Below are 21,338 nucleotides of genomic sequence, written 5' to 3'. Positions count from 1 at the left end.
GAGAGAGAGAGAGAGAGAGAGAGAAACATCAACTGGTCGCCTCCCAACGCAACCTCTGTGTCCGGGGTGACCAGCGAGCCCCCGCCAGGGCTGCCTGGCTTTCGGGGATGAAGGTCAGGGCCCCGCGGGGTCGGCGGGTGGGAGACCCCGGGGAGCCCCTCCAGGCCGGCGGAGTCTGCTGGAGGCTGATGATCACAAAAAGCCACGTAAGAAGCAATCTGAGCGGAGACAGAGCCAGCATGTGGCCGGCATCGCCCCCGACCTCACCACCAGCCGCTCAAATACATCAGCACCACACGCCTACGCTGGCCAGGGCCGCTCCAATGTCACGTTTTATCACGTTACATTCAAAACTGGCCTTGAACTGAATGTTTAAGTGATTTCTTCTTTACATCTTTCAAACATTATATAACTGAGCACGTTTGTATCGTCATTAAACGAAAACTTCATTAACCACAGCTGTATGCCCACACACGTAGGTCACGTGTGTCTGTCACATCCGCACGGATGTCTGCAGCAGCAACTCGTCGCTGCCCAACCCTGGGAGCCACGGAGCTGCCCTTCCGCGGGCGCTGGGTGAGCAGACCGTGGTGCCTCCCGACAGTGGAATACGACGCAGCACCAGAAGGAAGTGGGCTGTCAACCACGAAACACATGCAGGAGCCTCATGCATGTGACCAAGTGACACGGGCCAACGGGAAAAGGCTGTTTGTTTCTCCTAAGATTTTTTTAAATTGGTTTTTAGAGAGAGAGGAAGGGAGAGGGAGAGAGAGAGAAACGTTGATGTGAGCGCACAACATCCATCAGCTGCCTCTTGCACGCCCCCCTCCCCTCCCCTCCCTCCCCCGAGGGTCGAGCCCACAACCTGGGCCCGTGTCCTGACCCGGAAGAGGACTAGCAACCCCCATGCACAGGACACCGCCCAACTGAGCCGCCCCGGCCAGGGCAGAGACGGAACTGGTGTTTAGGTCACAGGTAAGAACCCAAAAGCCAGCGAGTGCCCAGGAAAGGTACGTCCAGAGGCGCTCACCTAACTCCAGGCCCGGCGGCACCAGGCACGCTGACTGGGGCCGTCAGTCTCCACCGCCCTCTGCTTCGCTGATCTCGGCAGCCAGCGCTTCACCGGGCGAGCAGACTGCGGCCGCGGGCACCCCCTCCCCGCCCCTCGGCCGGACCTGGAATTCGGACTGGGAGCAGCGGGCCGAGGAGGCCCAAGAGGAGCCAGGCCCGAGAGGAGCCGCCTACTTTCCTACCCAACCCAGAGCCAACGCCAACAGCGGCGAACTGTTCCCGGACTGGGATGCGGCCGCCACGCGATCACCCACTTCCCAGACACCGGCCTCTCCACCCCAGCCAGCGGGCAGGCGGCGTCCACTCGGGACTCGATCCAGCCATGCAGACTCTCACTTAAAAATCGGGAGTTGAGCCCGGCTGGTGTGGCTCAGTGGTTGAGCGTTGACCTATGAGCCAGGAGGTCACAGTTCGATTCTGGTCAAGGGCACAGGCCCCGGTTGCGGGTTCGATCCCCAGCGTGGGGCGTGCAGGAGACAGCCGATCCATGACTCTCTCTCATCACTGATGTTTTTTCTCTCCCTCTCCCTTCCTCTCTGAAATCAATAAAAAACTTTTTTTTTTTAAATCTGGAATTGAGAGGCTCAGAGACCAGACTGTTTGCTAAAGGGAGCCTGTGTGTGTTGGACAGAGCAGCCTTGTCCCCAAAGCCAGAGGCAGCCTGTGAGGCTGGGACTCTGAGGAGCCGCAGATGAAGCGAGAAGGCCAGGCGACAGCCCACAGGGGTCCTGGGAAACGGGGGGCCGGCACCTCACAGCCACTTCTCCTCTGAAGTCAGAAAAATACAAATATTCTTTAAGAAAGAGAGAGAGAACCACGGACGTGCAGCCGGAGGGATCGAGTCCCCAGCATCTCCCCGACCCCCCTCCCCCCTGACCTCGGGCAGGTCGCTGACACCACCAGCCTCACAGGTTCCCTGCGGACGGGAGGAAGGTGACGCGCACACACCGAGGGCTCCGAGGGTACCGGCCACGTGCCCGGCCCCTTAAAGCGCGGTTTATTGTTGTTATTATTATTAGTTGCCGTAATAAACTTTGTTGTCTGTCATTAATGGGGATGCAATAAACCGCCGTCTGTGGTTGTGATGAGTCCAGGAGACGTTTATGGGGCTCCGGGGTCCCCTTTCCGAGATGAGAGGAAACGCGGGCGTCCCTGGGAGAACCCGCACGTGGCAGCGCGGGGCAGAGGCCCACCCCCTCCCGCTGCCTCCTGCAGCCGGAGCCGCGCTGCGGGCAGGACCGCGGGCCGTGGGGTGAAGCCGAGACCGGATGTGGAGGCAGGGGTGTGCGCGGCCCTCCTCCCGCTCCCCTTTCCCCCGGAGACATCAACCACCTCCCAGGAACGCGTCTCTCCGAGCAGCGCCCGACGCGTCTGTCCGGTTCTGCAGGTAATTCTGAGACGCAGCCGCCCCGTGACTCCCGCCCCAGCGACTCCGACACGAAACCACCGGCAGAGGCGCCGCACCCACGGGGGCTCCCAGGAAGGGCCAAGGGGCCACCCGCAGACGGGGCCGCACAGCGCGGGTCTGAGAAGAGGGTCGTGGGTCCTGAGATGCCGCCGTCGCCCAGGGAGCCGGTGCGTGGCGGCCAAGCCAGTCTCACAAACCGACTCCGAGGCCCTAAGCGCGAAGCAGACGGAAACGCCGCCGAAATCCCGGGCGGCTCCGTGTTACTCGTTCTGCCTCCTGCTGGCGGCTGGGCTCCAGGGCGGGAGGGGCTCACGCACCAGCAGGGGGTTCACAGACGGTGGGGCCCAGGCTCAGGGCCGTGCCGGGGCCCCAGGCCTGGCACAGAGATGCAGCTCTAAGGGACCCCCAGGCGTGCCTGGGTCCCCAACCCTATCAGCACCTCGGCAATGAGGGGAGAACGGACACCTGGGTAAGAAAGGTCCACCAGGGCTGGCCGGCTCTGCCAGGCCTTGGCATTTATGTCCAGGTCGTTCCGGAACCTTCCGGACAGCTTTACAGTGTCGCCATCCTGTCCATGACGTGCGTCTGGCGTGCTTTCGTTTATACTTTAGTGATCGGAACATCTGTGACCAAAGTATTGTATCAAGTATCAGTTATGATCAGAAATAACAAACCTTTAAAAAGAGACCGTGTCGCCTCAGGGCAGGTCCCTGACACCCAGTGGCTGAGGGAAGCCTGCGGCCGAACCACCTTCTTTACGGAGACGTTCCCGGGGCTGCACGGAGTCGGCCCGACGGCCAGACCAGCACGAGCCGCGCAGCCCACGCCTCCCGCACAGGGCGCGACCCACGCGCAGGAGGCCGGCACTCGATCCAGCCCAGCTGGCGCTCCTGCTCCGCCCGCTGACCCGGCCCAGAACCAGCACCGGCCGCCACCCGCACGGGGCCAGGCAGCCGTGACTACGCCACGGTCTCGTTTCCACCTTGGAATCGTTTCTTCGCTCCGTGTCACTTCGCCGACGAGAAGGGTTTCTCTCTCGCCCGAGGTCCGAGGACCCAGACGCAGCGTTAGCAGCACCGGGACGAGTTACAGACGCAGGCCCCCCACGGAAAACCCACGAGTCCCTGAGGGCCTCCAGCCTCCCCAGCGGATCCTGACGCCCCCGACGGAGGGAGACCAGCACTGTCCCTGCCACGGCCCCTCGGAGGCACCGGGTGCTGGTCCGACGATGCCTCTGACACGTGGCTCCCCCTCCACGCCCTCACCCACCCGCAGGCACTCGGCTCTCTCCTCCCCGTCGCTCTGGCGTCTCCCCTCGGGTGTCTCCCGGGCTGTCACCTGCACCCCAGCGACGGCCCACGTCTCTCTGGGTGGATGCAGGTTCCACGGTCCGACCTGGTGCTCAGAGGCACAGGGGCCCCAGCTCTCACCTCCACCTGGGCCGCCGGCCCTCCCGGCCAGGCCCGTCCCCGGAGCCGACTGGAAGCGTGGCTGCCGCAGGGCGGGGAGGCGGGGAGGGCGCGTCGCCTGCTCCTCCCAAGAAGCCGGGTGACCGTGTTCCCGTCGCGGAGACACGTGTGTCGGGCTGGGACGGCCTCCCCTCACACTCTAATGTGTATCTTTTGTGGTTGTGGTTGTGGTTAATCCTCACCCCAGGATACCCTTCCAACTGATTTTTAGAGAGAGTGGAAGGAAGGGAGGAAGAGAGGGCGGGGGAAGGGAGAGAGGGAGGGGGAGACAGAGAAACATCCACGTGACAGACACAGCAACCGGTTGCCTCCTGCACACGCCCTGACCGGGGTTGGGGATCGAACCTGCAACCCAGGTACGTGCCTGTGACCGAAGTCAACCCCCTTCTGTGCACGGGCTACGTTCCAACCACTGAGCCGCACCAGCCGGGGCTCTCATGTGTCTCTAGTGCGTTTCACCGTGGACTCGGCCACAGCCCCCACCTGTGTCCCTGAGAAAGGGACCGTCCTCCGCTTCCGCCAATCAACTAGACACGGCGAGACGCGCCCTCCTGGCCGCCATCCCTCCTCACAGCTGCGCCTCCTCCGACCAGGTCTGGGCTCGGTTCGGGGCAGCCCGGGCAAAGGACACACAAAGGGACACGGCGGGCACCCCGCCTCAGGGCTCCGCACCCCCTTCCACACCACCAGCTGGGGTGACGGCGCTGCAGGGGGTCAGCATCGGGAATCCGCAGGCGACCCCGGGGGTGGGGGGGCGCAGGGACTGCACGCAGGACGGGGAGGCGAGGCCTGCAGGGGAGTCGGCATGGCACCCACACCAGGGGCCTCACCCGAGCGAGCAGGGATCGGCCCCCAGAACCACAGAGAAAACGCCCCAGGAATGGCCGGACGCGCTTTCTGTGGAACACTGGACGCAGGATGGAGGGGCCGGGGCGAAGGTCCCCTCCGCGCATGGTCTCCTGGGCAGCCAGGGGCAGGAGGGGGTCCGGGCGAGGGGGAGGCGCAGCGGGCCGTCCAGCGAGTCTGCAGCGTGTGCACCGTCGGCTCACACGGTTCCACCAGACTTACAGAGACCGTCCTTTCCCCCCAAAGCCCACGGGGAGGGTCCCAGAGGGGAGGGTCCCAGGGATGAGGTTCTCAGAGGCGAGGGTCCCAGAGGGGAGGGTCCCAGAGGCGAGGGACCCAGAGGGCACGGAGAGCTGAGTGAGTCACTGCGGATGGGCGGACGGGCGGACAGACAGATGGACGGAGGGGGACAGGTGTCCGGCCCACGTTGGCGAGAGCATGTTGGAGAGACCCCCCGCCCCCGCCCCCCCCCCCCCGCCCCCGCCTCAGGCCCAGCGAGGGCTCCCAGGAGAGCTGTCAAGTCCATGTCGGAAAGCGACACCAGCAGGACAGACGTTGCGGGCGCCACCAGCAGACGGAGGGGATCCCAGGTCACTGCCTCGGCCCGGCCGCCAGCAGGAGGCACCGGGAAGGTCACCTCCAAGCACAGGCCAGGCCAGGCGCCGAGGGAGGGAGGGGGTAGGGACTAAGGGAGGAGGGGGGAGGAAGGGGGAGGGGGTAGGGACTGAGGGAGGGAGGGGGTGGGGGAACACGGGGCCCAGAGGAGGAGAAGGCCCCACAGACAGAAAGAGGAGGCTCAGGGCTTCCCACAAAGGCCGTGTGGGGAGCAGGTCCCTCGGGGCCACGGGGCAGGAAGGCTCCCTCCCAGGAGGGGTCAACTGTGGGGCTCAGCCAACCGTGAGCATCTCCTTCCACCTGCAAACCCACAACTAACCAGGCCCCACTGGCCTGGCTCAGGGGTGGGCGTCGGCCTAGGAGCCAGGAGGTCAGGGCTCCATTCCCGTCAGGGCACAGGCCGGGCTGCGGGCTCATCCCCAGTGGGGCGGGCAGGAGGCAGCCGGACCGTGATTCTCTCCCATCACTGATGTTTCTCTCTCGCTCTCTCTTCAGTTTATAAATCGCCCTCCTGCTAGGAGGGGCCCTCCCCACCCAGACAGGCCCTTCGCAGTCGGGGGGGGGGGGGGGGGCGGGGGGGCGGGGTGAGAAAGTGGCAGGAATCCAGACGGGAGAAGCAGGTCCCAGGTGTGAGGGCTGGCGAGCTGCCCCTACCCCACCTGCGTCTGCCTCTAGGCAACTCCCGACACAAAACAAACCCGAATCCTTGGCCTCTGTCACCACAACACGACCGCCCACGCCCAGAGCACGTGTGGTGGAGGCTGCGTGTCCCAGGCCAGCGGTCTGAGCACAGGGGGGAGGGGACCCCGTGCCTTCAATGAGTTTAAAGGGAAAAACCACCCACCCACTGTCGCTCCTTGTCCAGGGACGCACGTGTGTTCCCGTGTTCCCGTGCTCCCCGCACTGCACCGCGGCCGCGGCCACAGGCGTCTCCTCGATCCCACGGCAGGCGAGTCCCAGCCACAGGACGGTGGGGCCTGGGGAGAGGGGACGGGACCGTTTCACCAGCTGGTCGGACAGGCCGGCAAGCGCGGACACACCTGGCGCCCAGGCAGAGATCCCCCGTGGCCGTGACTGTGCGACTCTCTTCCACTGGGGGGACCGCTGGCTCTCTCCTGAGTGAGAGTCCCCCCACGCGGGGGTCCCGGCCGTCAGGACCGGAGACACTTGGCAGCCGTCACTACAGCGTCTCGGGGCGCGGCCTGCCTCAGACTGACAGGTGCACCCGTCTGTTCCACAAACCCACCCCCTCTTCCCCGGCCGACAGTTCCTAGCCTCCTTCACGGCGGGAGTGACGGTGCGGCTGGACTCTGGCCGACGGGACGTGAGCGAAGAGCTGCGTCCTCCCCACAGGCTTTGCGCGCTCCCCTCCCACAGCTCGACCTGAGGAACGGGGTGTGCGTGTGAGACACACGGAGATGGAGGAGCCACAATACAGAGGGAGTCCGGGCCCCGGAACCGCCACACAGAGAGAACGACACCTGGTCCAGGAATGCATTTCCGTGGGGTGAAAGCCGCTGCAATTCTGGGTTTTGTTTCAGGAATTAGCCTTTCCGAGCTGGTGCACAGGGTCCCACCCTGGAATATCCAGGGAGAACCTCTAGTTATTAAAGAGAGAATTATTGACGCTTGTTAAACGGCAAGGAAGATTTCACTCAGGACGATTGCGACGGGGAGAGATCCACGTCCACCTGAACACAAGGACGGGCGGGAACGGCAGGCAAGGAGCAGGGGGACGGGGCCAGCGGGTGAAACGCTGCTGAGAGGAGACGCCGGGAGGGGCGTGCCGGCCGAAGGCCTAACAGGGTGGGGGGAGGCAGGCCACGGACTCCCACACCGAAGGTGAGGGCGCGGGACTTGATCAGACATCAGGATGGGGGGTAACTGAGCGAGATTCTCTGCTGAGACCGGGCAGGGCAGGCCACAGGGGGGCGGGGGCCGAGGAGGCTGGTGGGGGGAGAGTCCACGGGGGAGGGGGGACCTGCCACACAGGCCGGGAGGAGAGCACGGGTGGGGCTGGAGGAACCCCCCACGGCCCGGGGTCAGCCGTGTTTCAGGGAACTAATGCGTCCAATGCCGACTTCCGTCCCAGACACCTAGGAGGGCTTTTGGTTGCTGTTGCTGTTAATCCTCGCCTGAGGGCACTTCTCCATCAACACTCAGAGTGAAGGGAGGGGGAGAGACAGAAAGAGGAGAGAGACACGGATTGGTTGCCTCCCCCAGGCTCCCAACTAGGCCCCGGGATCAAGCCCGAAACCGAGGTCCATGCCCTTGGCCGGCATCGAACCCGGGACCCTTCAGTCCGCAAGCCAACGCGCCGCCCACTGAGCCCCACCGGCCAGGGCACCCGGGAGCCCTGCCCGAGACGCGGAAAGCGGACTCTCACCCCCCACCTCACAGCTTCGGGCCCGGGAGCAAGGACAGCGGGAGGGGGCGTGGGTCACAGCCTGCCGGATGCCCGGCGAGAAGCCGTGAGCCACTGGCAGTGCCAGCTGCCCAGACCGGGCAACAAGGGAGGCGGGAGGCACCCCTTTCCCACAGACAAGGGCCCGAGCGCCTGGCAGACCTGGCCTCGGGGCCGCGGGCATCCTGCTCCGTGCGCTGGCCCTTTAAGGCAGGACCTGACCCTCGCACAGCGTCCTCCACGCAGAGCTAAGGGCGAATGCCCCCTCCCCCACCACCCGCCCTGCCAATCTGCCTGGCTTTTTAATTTTTCTAATAAAAACACTTTCTTTAATCTGCACCTGATTTAAATGGTCGGTGCCGGTACCTAATGCTGCTATCAGGAGCCCTGCTGCACGCGGCCCCGAGGCCAGCTCACCGGTTCCGGAGCTGGACGCACGCGCGAGAAAGGCCAGCCGGCGGGCGGCTCGGGGTGGCATCATCCGCGCACCCGGAGGTCGCAGGTCGGGGCACTGGCCCAGGGTGCGGGCGATCCCCGGGAGGGGGCGTGCAGGAGGCAGCCGACGGAAGCTTCTCTCTCATCGTTGGTGTTCGTATCTCTCTCCCTTCCTCTCTCTAAAATCCATAAAAACGTTAAAAAAAAAAAAGACAGACGCAAACTTCTGCAAGGACCACACAGCTCGGAACCGGTCGGGCTCGGTGAGCTCCAACAGCCAGGTGAGCTGGAGTCTGACAGCCAACATTTAGCCATAAAGAGCCTATGTCGGTGGCCCCGCTGGGGTGAGAGGGTGCGACACAAGCGCTGCTTTTCCTCCGCGGCCCCATCGTCCCTGCCCACGGAGGCTGCGGCCGGAAGCCGGGGCCCTGGGCTCGGAGCGCTGGGAGGATGGGAGACACGAGCAAGCACAGCCGGCAGAGACACAGCTGGGACCCCCCACACCTTCCCGGTCCATCAGAGACCACAGCTTGGACCCCCCACACCTTCCCGGTCCATCAGAGACCACAGCTTGGACCCCCACACCTTCCCGGTCCATCAGAGACCACAGCTTGGACCCCCACACCTTCCCGGTCCATCAGAGACCACAACTTGGACCCCCTTACCTTCCCGGTCCATCAGAGACCACAACTTGGACCCCCTCACCTTCCCGGTCCATCAGAGACCACAGCTTGGACCCCCACACCTTCCCGGTCCATCAGAGACCACAACTTGGACCCCCTCACCTTCCCGGTCCATCAGAGACCACGGCTGGTACCCCCACACCTTCCCGGTCCATCAGAGACCACAGCTTGGACCCCCCACACCTTCCCGGTCCATCAGAGACCACAGCTTGGACCCCCCACACCTTCCCGGTCCATCAGAGACCACAGCTTGGACCCCCACACCTTCCCGGTCCATCAGAGACCACAGCTTGGACCCCCTCACCTTCCTGGTCCATCAGAGACCACAGCTTGGACCCCCTCACCTTCCTGGTCCATCAGAGACCACAGCTTGGACCCCCTCACCTTCCCGGTCCATCAGAGACCACAGCTTGGACCCCCTCACCTTCCCGGTCCATAGAGACCACAGCTGGGACCCCCTCACCAGCTCCTGGTCCATCAGAGACCACAGCTTGGACCCCCTCACCTTCCCGGTCCATCAGAGACCACGGCTGGGACCCCCTCACCTTCCCAGTCAACGCCCAACCACTGAGCCACACCGGCCGGGCATATGAAGTATTTTTCACCAACAAACTAAACCTGAGCCTGATCCAGCCTTGAGGTGACAGGAACTTTTGGGGACAATGAAACATGTTCAACAGCACAAGGACGTTGGCAGCACAATCTCCGTGTGGGGACCCACAGGACCCAACGCCGTGCAGGAGAGAATGAGGGAGGGCGCCCGCCTCCCAGCAGAGCCGCGGGAGGGGAACCCACGAGTACAGGGTGTGGGCCCCGGTTAAACCCTCTGGTCACCCCGAGTGCTCTTAACTCATCATGGAAAGTGATTTCTGAGACGGTCACGGAAATCGGAGCATAATAGTGACGGTAAGAAGTAAACTGTTGTTCATTTTCACATGGGCTCATAGTCCTGTGCTGTTCAAAAACAATCCCTGTCTTTTCAGAGTCAGACTAAAATGCTCCCTGAGAACCTGGCTTCCGCCACAGCCTCTCCCCACAATGCCCCTCAAGCAGACGACCTGGGCGGTTTGGGTCCCGCAGAAGCTCGCTGTTTCGAACACACCCGTGAGGGAGGCCGTGCAGAGAATGAGGGATGGGAAGCAGCGAACACCAGGTCAGGTCCAGGGCGAGAGGATCAGCGACTGCGTGGCCAGGCACACGTACGGCAGAGCCCGGCGCCCCCGGCACGCATGCGGGTAAACCACTCACCAGGTGCGATGCAGGTCACGCCTCCAGCGACGTGGACACCTGGAACATGGCCACCAACCTGGGGATCAAAGAAAGACTCTGAGTGACAGCAGCCTTCACGAAGCCTCGCTTTATCCGAGAGAAACCGCTCATCATTCAGAAAACCTTCAAACCAGGCTCCGCGCGCGCCCACAGCAGAGGAGAGAAGCGAGGCACTTGGAGGGGGAAGCAGAGAGCCCAGATCGGGGCGTTTACAGGGTAACGAGGAGGCACAGACGCGACCCAGGGCCTCACCCGGCGCCACGTCTACAGCAACGACACCAGGTTCAGCGGGTCGGGTCCTGTTAGACACAGCACGAAGGGCGACACGGGTGCCGCCTACGATTGTCCTCAGCAGGACGGCTACAGTTAAGAAGCAATCTCTCCCCGGAGGGAGGAGTGTGCCGCGCCAGCCCAGCCAAGGGTGATCCTGGGGGGGGGGCGGGGGGGGGGGGGACACGCTGCTCCCTGATGGAGAGAGACAGCGCCCGCGCCCACAGCCGTGTCTTTATTTTATAGCAGATGCCACGAGGCAAAGCAGGGGCGTGATCACGTTGTTTACAGCATTCTCGTGGGTTTCAACCTCGCTCCACTACGTGCACCTGAACTCTATCACACAGGCACGTGGGGCCACGTGTTCGGACCACAGGTTCAAGCTCACAACTATAGCCGTTGGCTGTGATTGTGCTGGGGGGGCCCTGCCCTCCAGCTGGGACTTGCACGTGGCAATGAGAGGACTGTGCCCTCTCCTCAGTGCAAGGCTTGAATCTGTGCAAAACACTGTAGCCGCACCCCACAGAGGAGGTTTCCGCGCCCCTCTAGTCGAGACACCACTGTGCTCCACAGAGCAGCCGGGCCTGGCACCACCAGCCACACGCCAGGCACGCGTGTCCTGGAGGCGAAGATGTGTTTTTCCCGTCGCCGTCCCTGGAATGACGAGACACGCACACCCTCATCCAGTGGGGACCATCACAGCGCCTACCTCAGGGCTGTGCACAACCGGAGTCTGCCATGGCAATGCTCTGCCCGCCCAGGGCTCCCGTCAGAAGCTGCTCCTGCCACAGGATTGGCATCCCGGTGCTGCCTGGTGACCCACCCCTGGTGCCCACTCCACGCGTGTCCGAGTTCTCCCTCTTCCACGGGGGTCCCTGAGGGCGCTGGTTCCGAGGGTGCTGGTCCCTGGGGGTGCTGGCCCCGGTCACAAGGGTGCGGGCGGGGGCTGTCCAGTGAGAAGCCGGAGCCCCAGGAAAGCAGCTCGGCTCCAGGCCCTCAGGCACCTGCTGGGTGTGTGCCGTCCATTGGCTCCTGGCACTGGCTATGTCGACACTGTAGAGCAAGCGTGTCAAACTCGTGGCCCACAGGCCCCAGGCGCCCACAACGAATATTTTTGCGGTCCAGCCAATGTAACAGTTTGTAGGAAACATTTTAATAAAAATTTTGTAACTTAATTTTTACAACATCCTGTTACACATAATTATTAATAACCAACTACAACGTTCGCTGATGACTGATGACTGTCATCATGTGGCACTCATTTCCCTTACGGGCCATACGCGCAGGCGCACCATTGCCACTAACACCAGCAGCGAGTATCTTAGCAGCCGATGACCTCGTCATTCGTCCTGCACTGACTTGTTTGGTGTGCGCAACAGGAAATATTTCGCTTTTGGAGAACAAGAAAAATAGGTTTATTTGCGTCACGCTTATTAATTTGTGCAGTTATTCAGTGTCTGGTAAGTGAGTGTTCAAGAAAACAATATTAATTTTTTGTTAAAATGTTCTATTATTTTATGTTAACGATGACTCGTTTAGCTCAGCCCTTTGTATTCAGCAGGTCTCTAATGAACTAAACCTCCGTTTCTATGAAAACTGAAGCTTTTGTTTTTTGTGGCCACATCCACTTCCACCTCGTTGATCGGGCTGTGGGAGCCTGAGTCTGCCGTGCCTGCTGGAGGCGGTGGGTTCCGGGTTTATTTAAGTCAATGCCGGCCCCTGGGTGACCTGCAGGGCAGGTGCGGGTCTCTTGGTCCCCAGGGGCCGCCTGGCCTCCCTCCGTCGGAGGCCCTTGGTGGGCGGCAGACCCTCAGCCTGGGCGCCGGTCAGACGGCCCAGATCCCATCAGCCACGCGACCCTGGGCCAGCCCCGCCCACTGTGCCTCAGTCTCCCCATCCGTAGCAGTGGCTCCAGCCCCTGCCCAGACCCCACAGGGAAGCCGGTCAGTGAAACAGGAGGGGCTGCTCCAGCCACCAGCGGCCAAGAGAGGGGGGAGATGGAGACAGCCGGACCGGCTCCCAACTGCCCCATGCTCCATGCCGGCCGGGTGACCTCCCACAGGGGCCAGGTGACCTCCCCATAGGGGCCGGGTGACCTCCCCATAGGGGCCGGGTGACCTCCCCTAGGGGCCGGGTGACCTCCCATAGGGGCCGGGTGACCTCCCATAGGGGCCGGGTGACCTCCCCATACGGGCCGGGGGACCTCCCATAGGGGCCGGGTGACCTCCCCATAGGGGCCGGGTGACCTCCCATAGGGGCCGGGTGACCTCCCATAGGGGCCGGGTGACCTCCCCATAGGGGCCGGGTGACCTCCCATAGGGGCCGGGTGACCTCCCCATAGGGGCCGGGGGACCTCCCATAGGGGCCGGGTGACCTCCCATAGGGGCCGGGTGACCTCCCATAGGGGCCGGGTGACCCTGTGCTAACCGCTCGGGCTCCCTGGGGGGACAGGTTGGGTGGGTGCTACGTTGGGCGCTTCTGTCCTCCCCGCCCACGTGCAGAGAAGGCAGGGAAAGCAAAGTGACTCGTAAACCGCAGGGCAGTTCGTCGCCCGCCCAGACCAGAGCCCCACGCACCCGAGACCTCATCGGCCGTGGCTGGTGAGGTTTTCCTACAGCCGCGCAGGACCCCCCCAGGCCCCCCCACACCCTCCCCACCCCCCGCTGGCCTCGTCCAGCCCTATCCAGCCCCGCCCAGCCCAGCCCGACGGCAGCCGCGGCAGAGCCGGAGCGCGGGAGGCGGACGGTAAGACCTGCAGAAAAGGGCCCGGGTTCCCGACCTCGTCCTCAGCAAAAGCCGACGAGGCCCGGGCTGGGGACGGCCAGCGCCTCCGGGAGCGGAGCTGCCAGCAGCGAGGGCCAGAGAAACGCCGGAGGGACGGGGGTGGGAGAAACGTCAGAACCAGCCTAAAGGGCCGCAGGCGCCGCTGACACGCCTGCTCCTCCTCCAGACGAACGCAGCCGTGGATTTCTGAGCACAGACCCCCTTCAGCGAGGCCGGCAGGCGGTTACTGCCCTCGATGAAACAAAACACACACGAAAGGGCCTAGAAGCCGAGCAGCCAGCCTCGAGGGGGCAGGTGCGCGGGGCTTCCGGTTAGAACAGCGCCGCCCGCTCTCCTGCGTGGGGACTCCGGGGCTGCAGCGCTGATGATCCTGCGGGAGAAGCCGTCGGTCATCCGGAAGCGCGGCCGGGGTGACGCAAACCCGGCTTGTCTTTGCTGGAACGGAAGGAGGAGAAACCCCCCAGGGCGGGGGCGGGGGCGGGGGGCCGGCTGGGGAGGAGCGAGGAGGATGCGGATTCTCTCAGACGGGCGGGCGACCCGGCCTGCGGGACGGAGCCTGTCCCTCGTCTTGTGTGTCCATCCATGTTCTTGGCAAATGACAGCTTCACTAATGGGGCCGATCTGCTCAGATGCCAACAATCGTAAATGCCCAAAGTCGTCTTTTCCTGCGTTCGCTTCCAAAGGAGAGGGGACACGTGTCCAGGTGGGCGGCCAAGCGGACAGCGGGCATCAGATGCTCCCGCAAACGGCCATGTGCCAAGGCGCCAAGCCGTTCCGGGCCAGGTCCGTTCTCCTTCACTGCAGCCCGGGGTGGAGACAACGAGTGCAACAAATTCACCAACAGCCAAAAGGGGCCTGAACCCACACTCAGCGGCCGCGAGGAGGCCTGAATCCACACTCAGCGGCCACGAGGGGCCTAAACCCACACTCAGCGGCCGCCAGGGGGTCTAAACCCACACTCAGCGTCCACGAGGGGTCTAAACCCACACTCAGCGGCCGCCAGGGGATCTAAACCCACACTCAGCGGCCGCGAGGGATCTAAATCCACACTCAGCGGCCGCCAGGGGGTCTAAACCCACACTCAGCGGCCGCCAGGGGATCTAAACCCACACTCAGCGGCCGCCAGGGGGTCTAAACCCACACTCAGCGGCCGCCAGGGGGTCTAAACCCACACTCAGCGGCCGCCAGGGGTTCTAAACCCACACTCAGCGGCCGCCAGGGGGTCTAAACCCACACTCAGCGGCCGCCAGGGGGTCTAAACCCACACTCAGCGACCGCCAGTGGGTCTAAATCCACACTCAGCGGCCGAGAGGGATCTAAATCCACACTCAGCGGCCGCGAGGGATCTAAATCCACACTCAGCGGCCGCGAGGGGTCTAAATCCACACTCAGCGGCCACCAGGGGGTCTAAATCCACACTCAGCGGCCGCGAGGGATCTAAACCCACACTCAGCGGCCACGAGGGATCTAAATCCACACTCAGCGGCCGTGAGGGGTCTAAATCCACACTCAGCGGCCACCAGGGGGTCTAAATCCACACTCAGCGGCCGCGAGGGATCTAAATCCACACTCAGTGGCCGCGAGGGATCTAAATCCACACTCAGCGGCCGCGAGGGGTCTAAATCCACACTCAGCAGCCGCCAGGGGGTCTAAATCCACACTCAGCGGCCGCGAGGGGGTCTAAACCCACACTCGGCGGCCGCCAGGGGGTCTAAACCCACACTCAGCGGCCGCCAGGGGTCTAAATCCACACTCAGCGGCCGCCAGGGGGTCTAAATCCACACTCAGCGGCCGCGAGGGATCTAAACCCACCCTCAGCGGCCCCGAGGGAGCTAAATCCACACTCAGCGGCCGTGAGGGGTCTAAATCCACACTCAGCGGCCCCCAGGGGGTCTAAATCCACACTCAGCGGCCGCGAGGGATCTAAATCCACACTCAGTGGCCGCGAGGGATCTAAATCCACACTCAGCGGCCGCGAGGGGTCTAAATCCACACTCAGCGGCCGCCAGGGGGTCTAAATCCACACTCAGCGGCCGCGAGGGGGTCTAAACCCACACTCGGCGGCCGCCAGGGGGTCTAAACCCACACTCAGCGGCCGCCAGGGGTCTAAACCCACACTCGGCGGCCGCCAGGGGGTCTAAACCCACACTCAGCGGCCGCCAGGGGTCTAAATCCACACTCGGCGGCCGCCAGGGGGTCTAAACCCACACTCGGCGGCCGCCAGGGGTCTAAATCCACACTCAGCGGCCGCCAGGGGGTCTAAATCCACACTCAGCGGCCGCCAGGGGGTCTAAACCCACACTCAGCGGCCGAAAGGGATCTAAATCCACACTCAGCGGCCGCAAGGGGTCTAAACCCACACTCAGCGGCCGCCAGGGAGTCTAAATCCACACTCAGCGGCCGCCAGGGGATCTAAACCCACACTCTCTGGCCACGAGGGGTCTAAACCCACACTCAGCGGCCACGAGGGGTCTAAACCCACACTCAGCGGCCGCAAGGGGCCAGCAGACCCCGCTTTCTGCCGTTCGAGAGGGGTTCCCAGGTCGCCGTGCATCTTCACACGTGTTTGTACATAACTGCTCATCACTGACCCTTCCCCACCCTCCTGGGCTGGGGCCTGTTGCCAGGCAACCAATCCTGCTCCTGACACTCTCTGAGAGCAAGTGAGGCGCCGGCGGAGTGAACGCCAACCACCGCAGACAGGGTCACAGGGAGGAGGACCCGCCTTCCCGCCGGCCGCTGTCTGTGCCCCCGCATCCGTCTCCCGCCCCCAACGCAGACCGTGCCCCCCCACACAGCCCGCACCCGCTCCCGGTGGGCCTCGGAGGGCTCGCACGGCTGTGACACGGGCGCTTCCTTCCCTCAGGCCTCACAGCTGCGCCTCACGCCAGTCACACGGCACCGGCCGTCCACTCACCGGAGAGTCTTCATCACAGTCGCGGGAGGCCCCGGCCTGGACTACAGGCGCCTGGATGGCGGGTCACATCTAGCTCCCTGTCTTCGGCTATTCCAACCATCTGCCTTTCTCGGCACAATTCCCACACTCCCCGCCCCTCGAAGGCTCGGAGCCCCAGGACCCGGGGCTGGGGGTGCTTCCCGGTGTGGGATCAGGACCCGGAGGGCATCTAACGGGGAGGAGATGGCCCCGCACGGAGTCCCACTAGGGAGAGAGGAGACGGCCCACACGGAGTCCCACTAGGGAGAGAGGACACGGCCCCACACGGAGTCCCACTAGGGAGAGAGGAGACGGCCCCGCACGGAGTCCCACTAGGGAGGGAGGAGACGGCCCCGCACGGAGTCCCACTAGGGAGAGAGGGGGCAGCGAGCCGGGGTCTCCAGGAGAGCCAGCCAGGCACGTGTCCACGCAGCCCAGCCACGGCTGCCAGTGCTGGAAACCCTCACGGCCCAGTGTTGGTCGGCAGGTTTCGGGGTCTCTGGGGTCCCCAGGAATGCCCGGCTCGGGCAGTGCCCACGGTAGGGTCAGCTCACTCAGGACGAAGCAGTGAAAGCTACTACGTGAAGGAGAGTTCCGTGAAGCTGACGTCTGAGTTACTGCACAGGCTGGAAGACCTGCGCGACTGTAAGCAATTACAATGCAACAGGAATTGACTGCATCTGCGATTAGTAAGTTACGTGTAACGAGGCACACGGCGTAACGAGGCACACGGCGTAACGAGGCACACGGCGAAGCAGACAACGGGGTTATCACCCTGTCCCAGGAGGGCATTAAAATGGAGCCAGGCTTCCTATTCAGTCCACATTCGCTTTACTACCAGCTTGTCATTAAAAAGAAAAACTGTAAATAAACTAGAAACATGACAGTGGCTGACTTCTCTCCCGCTCGTTGCTACCCTGGTGTCGCCCAGAGCTAACTGCCCGCTGGTCTGCCGGCCTCTCACGGACGTGCCCAGCGCACGGCCTGGCGGCTGGATTTCTCACCCGACCTACGACGCAGACGCCAGTTTGAACAGAGTCCTGGGGCATCAGCTCCCAGCCAATCAGCCCAGTTGCAACACAGCTCCCAGGCGGCAGGAGCCCCCTCAGAGCTGCCAGCAGTGTAAGGCCCATCAGCAGCAGGACGGGTTCGTTCTCCATCTCCCTAAAGCTCCAGCCGGCACTGCGGGAGCCCGGGAAGGGGCGGGACATGTCCAATCCACACATGTGTGCAAGGAAGCCAGCCCCATACACGGCTCCGGGACACGGCTGCCAGCACCACACATGGGCGGCTGGGGTTGGGGTCCCACAGGAGAGACGTGTATCACAGACACACACACTCACACACACACTCACACACACACACACACACTCACACACACACTCTCACACACACAGATACACACAGACACACACTCACACATACAGACACACACACAGATACACACACACAGACACACACACACAGATACACACACACAGACACACACACACTCACACACACAGATACACACACAGATACACCTCTCTCTATCACAACACACACAGACACACACACACAGATACACACACACAGACACACACACACTCACACACACAGATACACACACAGATACACACTCTCTCTCTCACACAGATACACACACACACACACACACACACAAGATCCAGAAAGAGCAGAGAAAGAATAAAGAGCCAGCCGCTCCATGAAACTGCAGCTCGCTGCTACCAACTGGGGGGCGTGGGGGACGTGGCATTTCCACAGGGCGCCCTGAGCCTGCGAAGGAAGCTGTGAGCAGCAGCTACCCGGGCAGAGGCGGGAGCAACACAAACACGTTCCCAGACAGACGCTGTGTGGACCGCGGGGGTCCCCTCTGCGCCAACTCGGAATTACAGCCAAGTGTGAGTTTGTGTTTCACTTGTACGGGAGGCGGCTGCGGACTTAAATTCCAAAGACCAGGCCCTCATCTCAGGTCTGCATCTCAGGTGTACGAAAGCCACTTTCTCTCTCTAGATTATCAGTTTTCTGGTCTAAAATAAGAAAGGACTTGACTAAAGAAACTCTAAAATCTGTAACATGACTTATTCCTATGGGTTAATCCTCTTTGGTTAAAATTATGTTTATGGATGGGTGGGTGGGTGGGTGGATGGATGGATGGATGGATAGATGGTTGGATGGATAGATGGATGGGTGGATGAATGGATGGATGGATGGATGGATAATGGATGGTTGGATGATTGGATGGTTGGATGGTATGTATGTATGATGGTTGGTTGGATGGATGGATAATGGATGGTTGGATGGGTAGATGAGTGGGTGGGTGAGTGGGTGGGTGGATGAATAGAAAAATGAGTGGGTGGGTAGGTGGGTGGGTTTGTGGGTGGATGGATGGATGGTTGGATGGATGGATGGGTGGGTGGATGATGGTTGGATGGATGGATGGGTGGATAGGTGGGTGGATGATGGTTGGATGGATGGGTGGATGGGTGGGTGGATGATGGCGGGGCTGCCTGGCTCCTGTCGGGCGATACTTTCACTGGGGGCTGCGGGGTCTCACACATGGCACAGGGGGCGCCACATGCAAGCTGCCAGCGGGCCGCACCCACCTGCCAGCCCCTGGGCACCAGGCGGAGTTAATTTTCCGCTCGCAGGTCCTGAACTAAATAGACGTCCACAGTCAAGGTCACCAAACACTGAAACATCATGGAGACCCTACCCTGGCAGTGACCGAGAGCAAGGTAAGGGCGTACTAACGGTGAAGTTATGGCGATGGAGGCCATTGGCTGAGCTGCTGCTACGCCAGGCACTGTGCGACTATAATCTATCATCTATAATCTATAATCTATAGCAGTGGTTCTCAACCTTCCTGATGCCGCGACCCTTTCATACAGCTCCTCATGTTATGGTGACCCCCAACCATAAAATAATTCTCATTGCTACTTCATAACTGTCATGTTGCTACTGTTATAAATCGTCATGTAAATATCTGATATGCAGGATGTATTTTCATTGTTACAAATTGAATATAATTAAAGGTTTTCCGATGGTCTTAGGAGACCTCTGTGAAAGGGTCGTTCGGCCCCCAAAGGGGTCGCGACCCACAGGTTGAGAACTGCTCCTCTATAGTCATCCATGTTCCACTGGCAAAGGTGTCACAGCAAGGTCACCACAAGGGCACAGAAGCTGGGAGACCACATGACCCGCCACAGAGGTGGCTACTGAAGGACTGAACCCCAGCGTGTGGCCGCAAAGGCCCGGGTCGGCATTGCCTACGCGACGCGATGCCGTCTCTCGTGGGTCTTCCATCAGGTGCTCAGGCTCCGGGCACGAAGGAGGCGGCGTCTCGCAAATATCGGTGAACACAGTCGGACAAGGCCAGGCGGTCGGAGGCAAGTGCTGCCGCAGGCCCCCCGGGACCCGCCCTGATGCCGCCCCAAGTCCACGCCTGCCCCCGAAGAGTCTGCGTGGGAATGGAGAGCGCGACCCTGCCAGGCGGTCGGAGCCGCTTCCTTTCGGGCTCAGTGTTAAGTCAGCGCCAGGCGGAGGCTGCGAAACGCCCCTTCTAATTGCACTTTATTTCCAAACGCGTCACCGCTGCAGCACGTGCGCTAGGACGGTGGGCGGCTGAGCGGCGGCTCCGGGGCGGCCTCTCGCTCTGTGGGGCCCGCGCGGGACCCCAGGGTGCAGACTGCGAGGTGCGCCGGGCAGCAGGACCACGGCCCCCAGCCCGGACTGCAAACCCAGACGCTGGAGCAGGAAGAGGAAAGAGCCATCCTGGTGCATCACTGGTTGTCGCGTCAGCCTCGGACGGTTCTGGGAGACACTGAGCCCCACCTGCTGGGGGCCTGCTGCTGGCCATCTGCTTCCCGCACCTGAGACATCCCGGCCGACACAGCCCGCCCCAGGGCTCAGCCGCAGGAGCCCGGCCCTGACGGACAGGGAGCCAGACCCCTGGGCCAGGCCCGCCAGGCAGTGGGGGGAGGGGGCAGGTGACTTCCATCCTCACCATCTATTCCCAGCCCGGCCTCCTCCCTGGGCAGCTCCCTCCGTGCAAGGCTAAGTGCTGAGACGCTGGACACAGTCGGGACATAGAAGGCACGTCCTCTGTGGCCACAACAAGCGCCATGAAAGCCAGGATTCAAAATCCCACACATGAATCTCTTCTGCCTGAGCAAGTCAGAGACGCTGAAGTCCTCCCGGAACTTAGACTTTTAAACCAACACATGAATCTATAAGACATGGGGGGGGGGGGGGGGGCGCGGATTTCAAAGCTGTTTTTTTTCCCCCAGGAATGGAGGCTGGTGAGAGGCATCCTATCCTATATAATAAAAGGCTTATATGCAAATCAACCAAAGGGTGGAACGACTGGTCACTATGACACACACTGACCACCAGGGGGCAGACATTCAACGCAGGAGCTGCCCTCTGGTGGTCAGTGCATTCCCAGGAGCCTCTCCCGCCTCCACAGCAGCGCTAAGGATGTTAGGCTGCAAGAGGGCACAGGCCGGGCTGAGGCGACACCCGCCCCAGTGCATGAATTTCGTGCACCTGGCCTCTAGCACGTAGATAACAGCACATAAATCATCTTGTCAGATACAAATTTCACGTAAAGCCCTCTATCCCCAGAAAGCAGACAAATCACACCATCCAGCCAATAGAAATCTCTGTTCTACCTGCCTACAGCTTAATCTTCTCCCTCTCTCTCCCTCTCCCTCTCTCTCTCTCTCTCTCACACACACACACACACACACACTTGCATACAATGTATCTGTAATGACATACGAAACCAGATACATTCTTAGCTGCTCTGTAGGGAAACAGGGTTGGGGGAGGGGTGGGAGGGAAACTTTTCATTATAAACTCATGCATTTTGAATTTTGAACCATGTGAGTTTATTACTCAAATATATAAATAAATGGTATAAAATTACCTTGAAAAACGTTAAAGGAAAAGAACAGTGTGAGTACATGGCGGCAGCATCGAGCCACCGCACGGGCCCCTGAGCGTGGAGAAGGGCCGTTCAGAAAGGGCTGCTCCCCGCGCAGAGCTGCGCCTGGAAAGCACGTTGCAGCCTAAACTGAACAGAAACTTCCCTAAAATAAACGGTGCAAGCTGCTTACAAGAGACAACTCCCCACGGCCCCGCCGGC

General features: G+C 61.9%; 2 protein-coding genes across 2 annotated transcripts in view; one reads left to right on the top strand and one right to left on the bottom strand.

Annotated features, from left to right (window-relative positions):
• Positions 1–21,338, bottom strand: part of TIAM1 (TIAM Rac1 associated GEF 1) — a 180,358-nt gene that overhangs the window by 127,933 nt on the left and 31,087 nt on the right. The window contains exon 2 of the mRNA XM_036350041.1: positions 10,180–10,237. The gene's annotated coding sequence lies outside the window, so the exon portion shown is untranslated. The remainder of the gene's footprint in view (positions 1–10,179; positions 10,238–21,338) is intronic.
• LOC118675827 (vegetative cell wall protein gp1-like) lies at positions 508–10,618 on the top strand. Its single transcript, XM_036348597.1, has 5 exons — positions 508–576; positions 6,677–6,733; positions 7,810–7,880; positions 8,568–9,837; positions 9,915–10,618. Exons 1-4 carry the CDS (start codon positions 508–510, stop codon positions 9,568–9,570), a joined length of 1,200 nt encoding a protein of 399 aa, XP_036204490.1. The 3' UTR covers positions 9,571–9,837; positions 9,915–10,618.

This window comes from Myotis myotis, unplaced genomic scaffold, assembly GCF_014108235.1.
Source record: "Myotis myotis isolate mMyoMyo1 unplaced genomic scaffold, mMyoMyo1.p scaffold_m19_p_2, whole genome shotgun sequence".
NCBI lineage: Eukaryota > Metazoa > Chordata > Mammalia > Chiroptera > Vespertilionidae > Myotis > Myotis myotis.
Note: the sequence above shows the minus strand (reverse complement) of the source record. Positions and strands in the feature narration are given on the sequence as shown.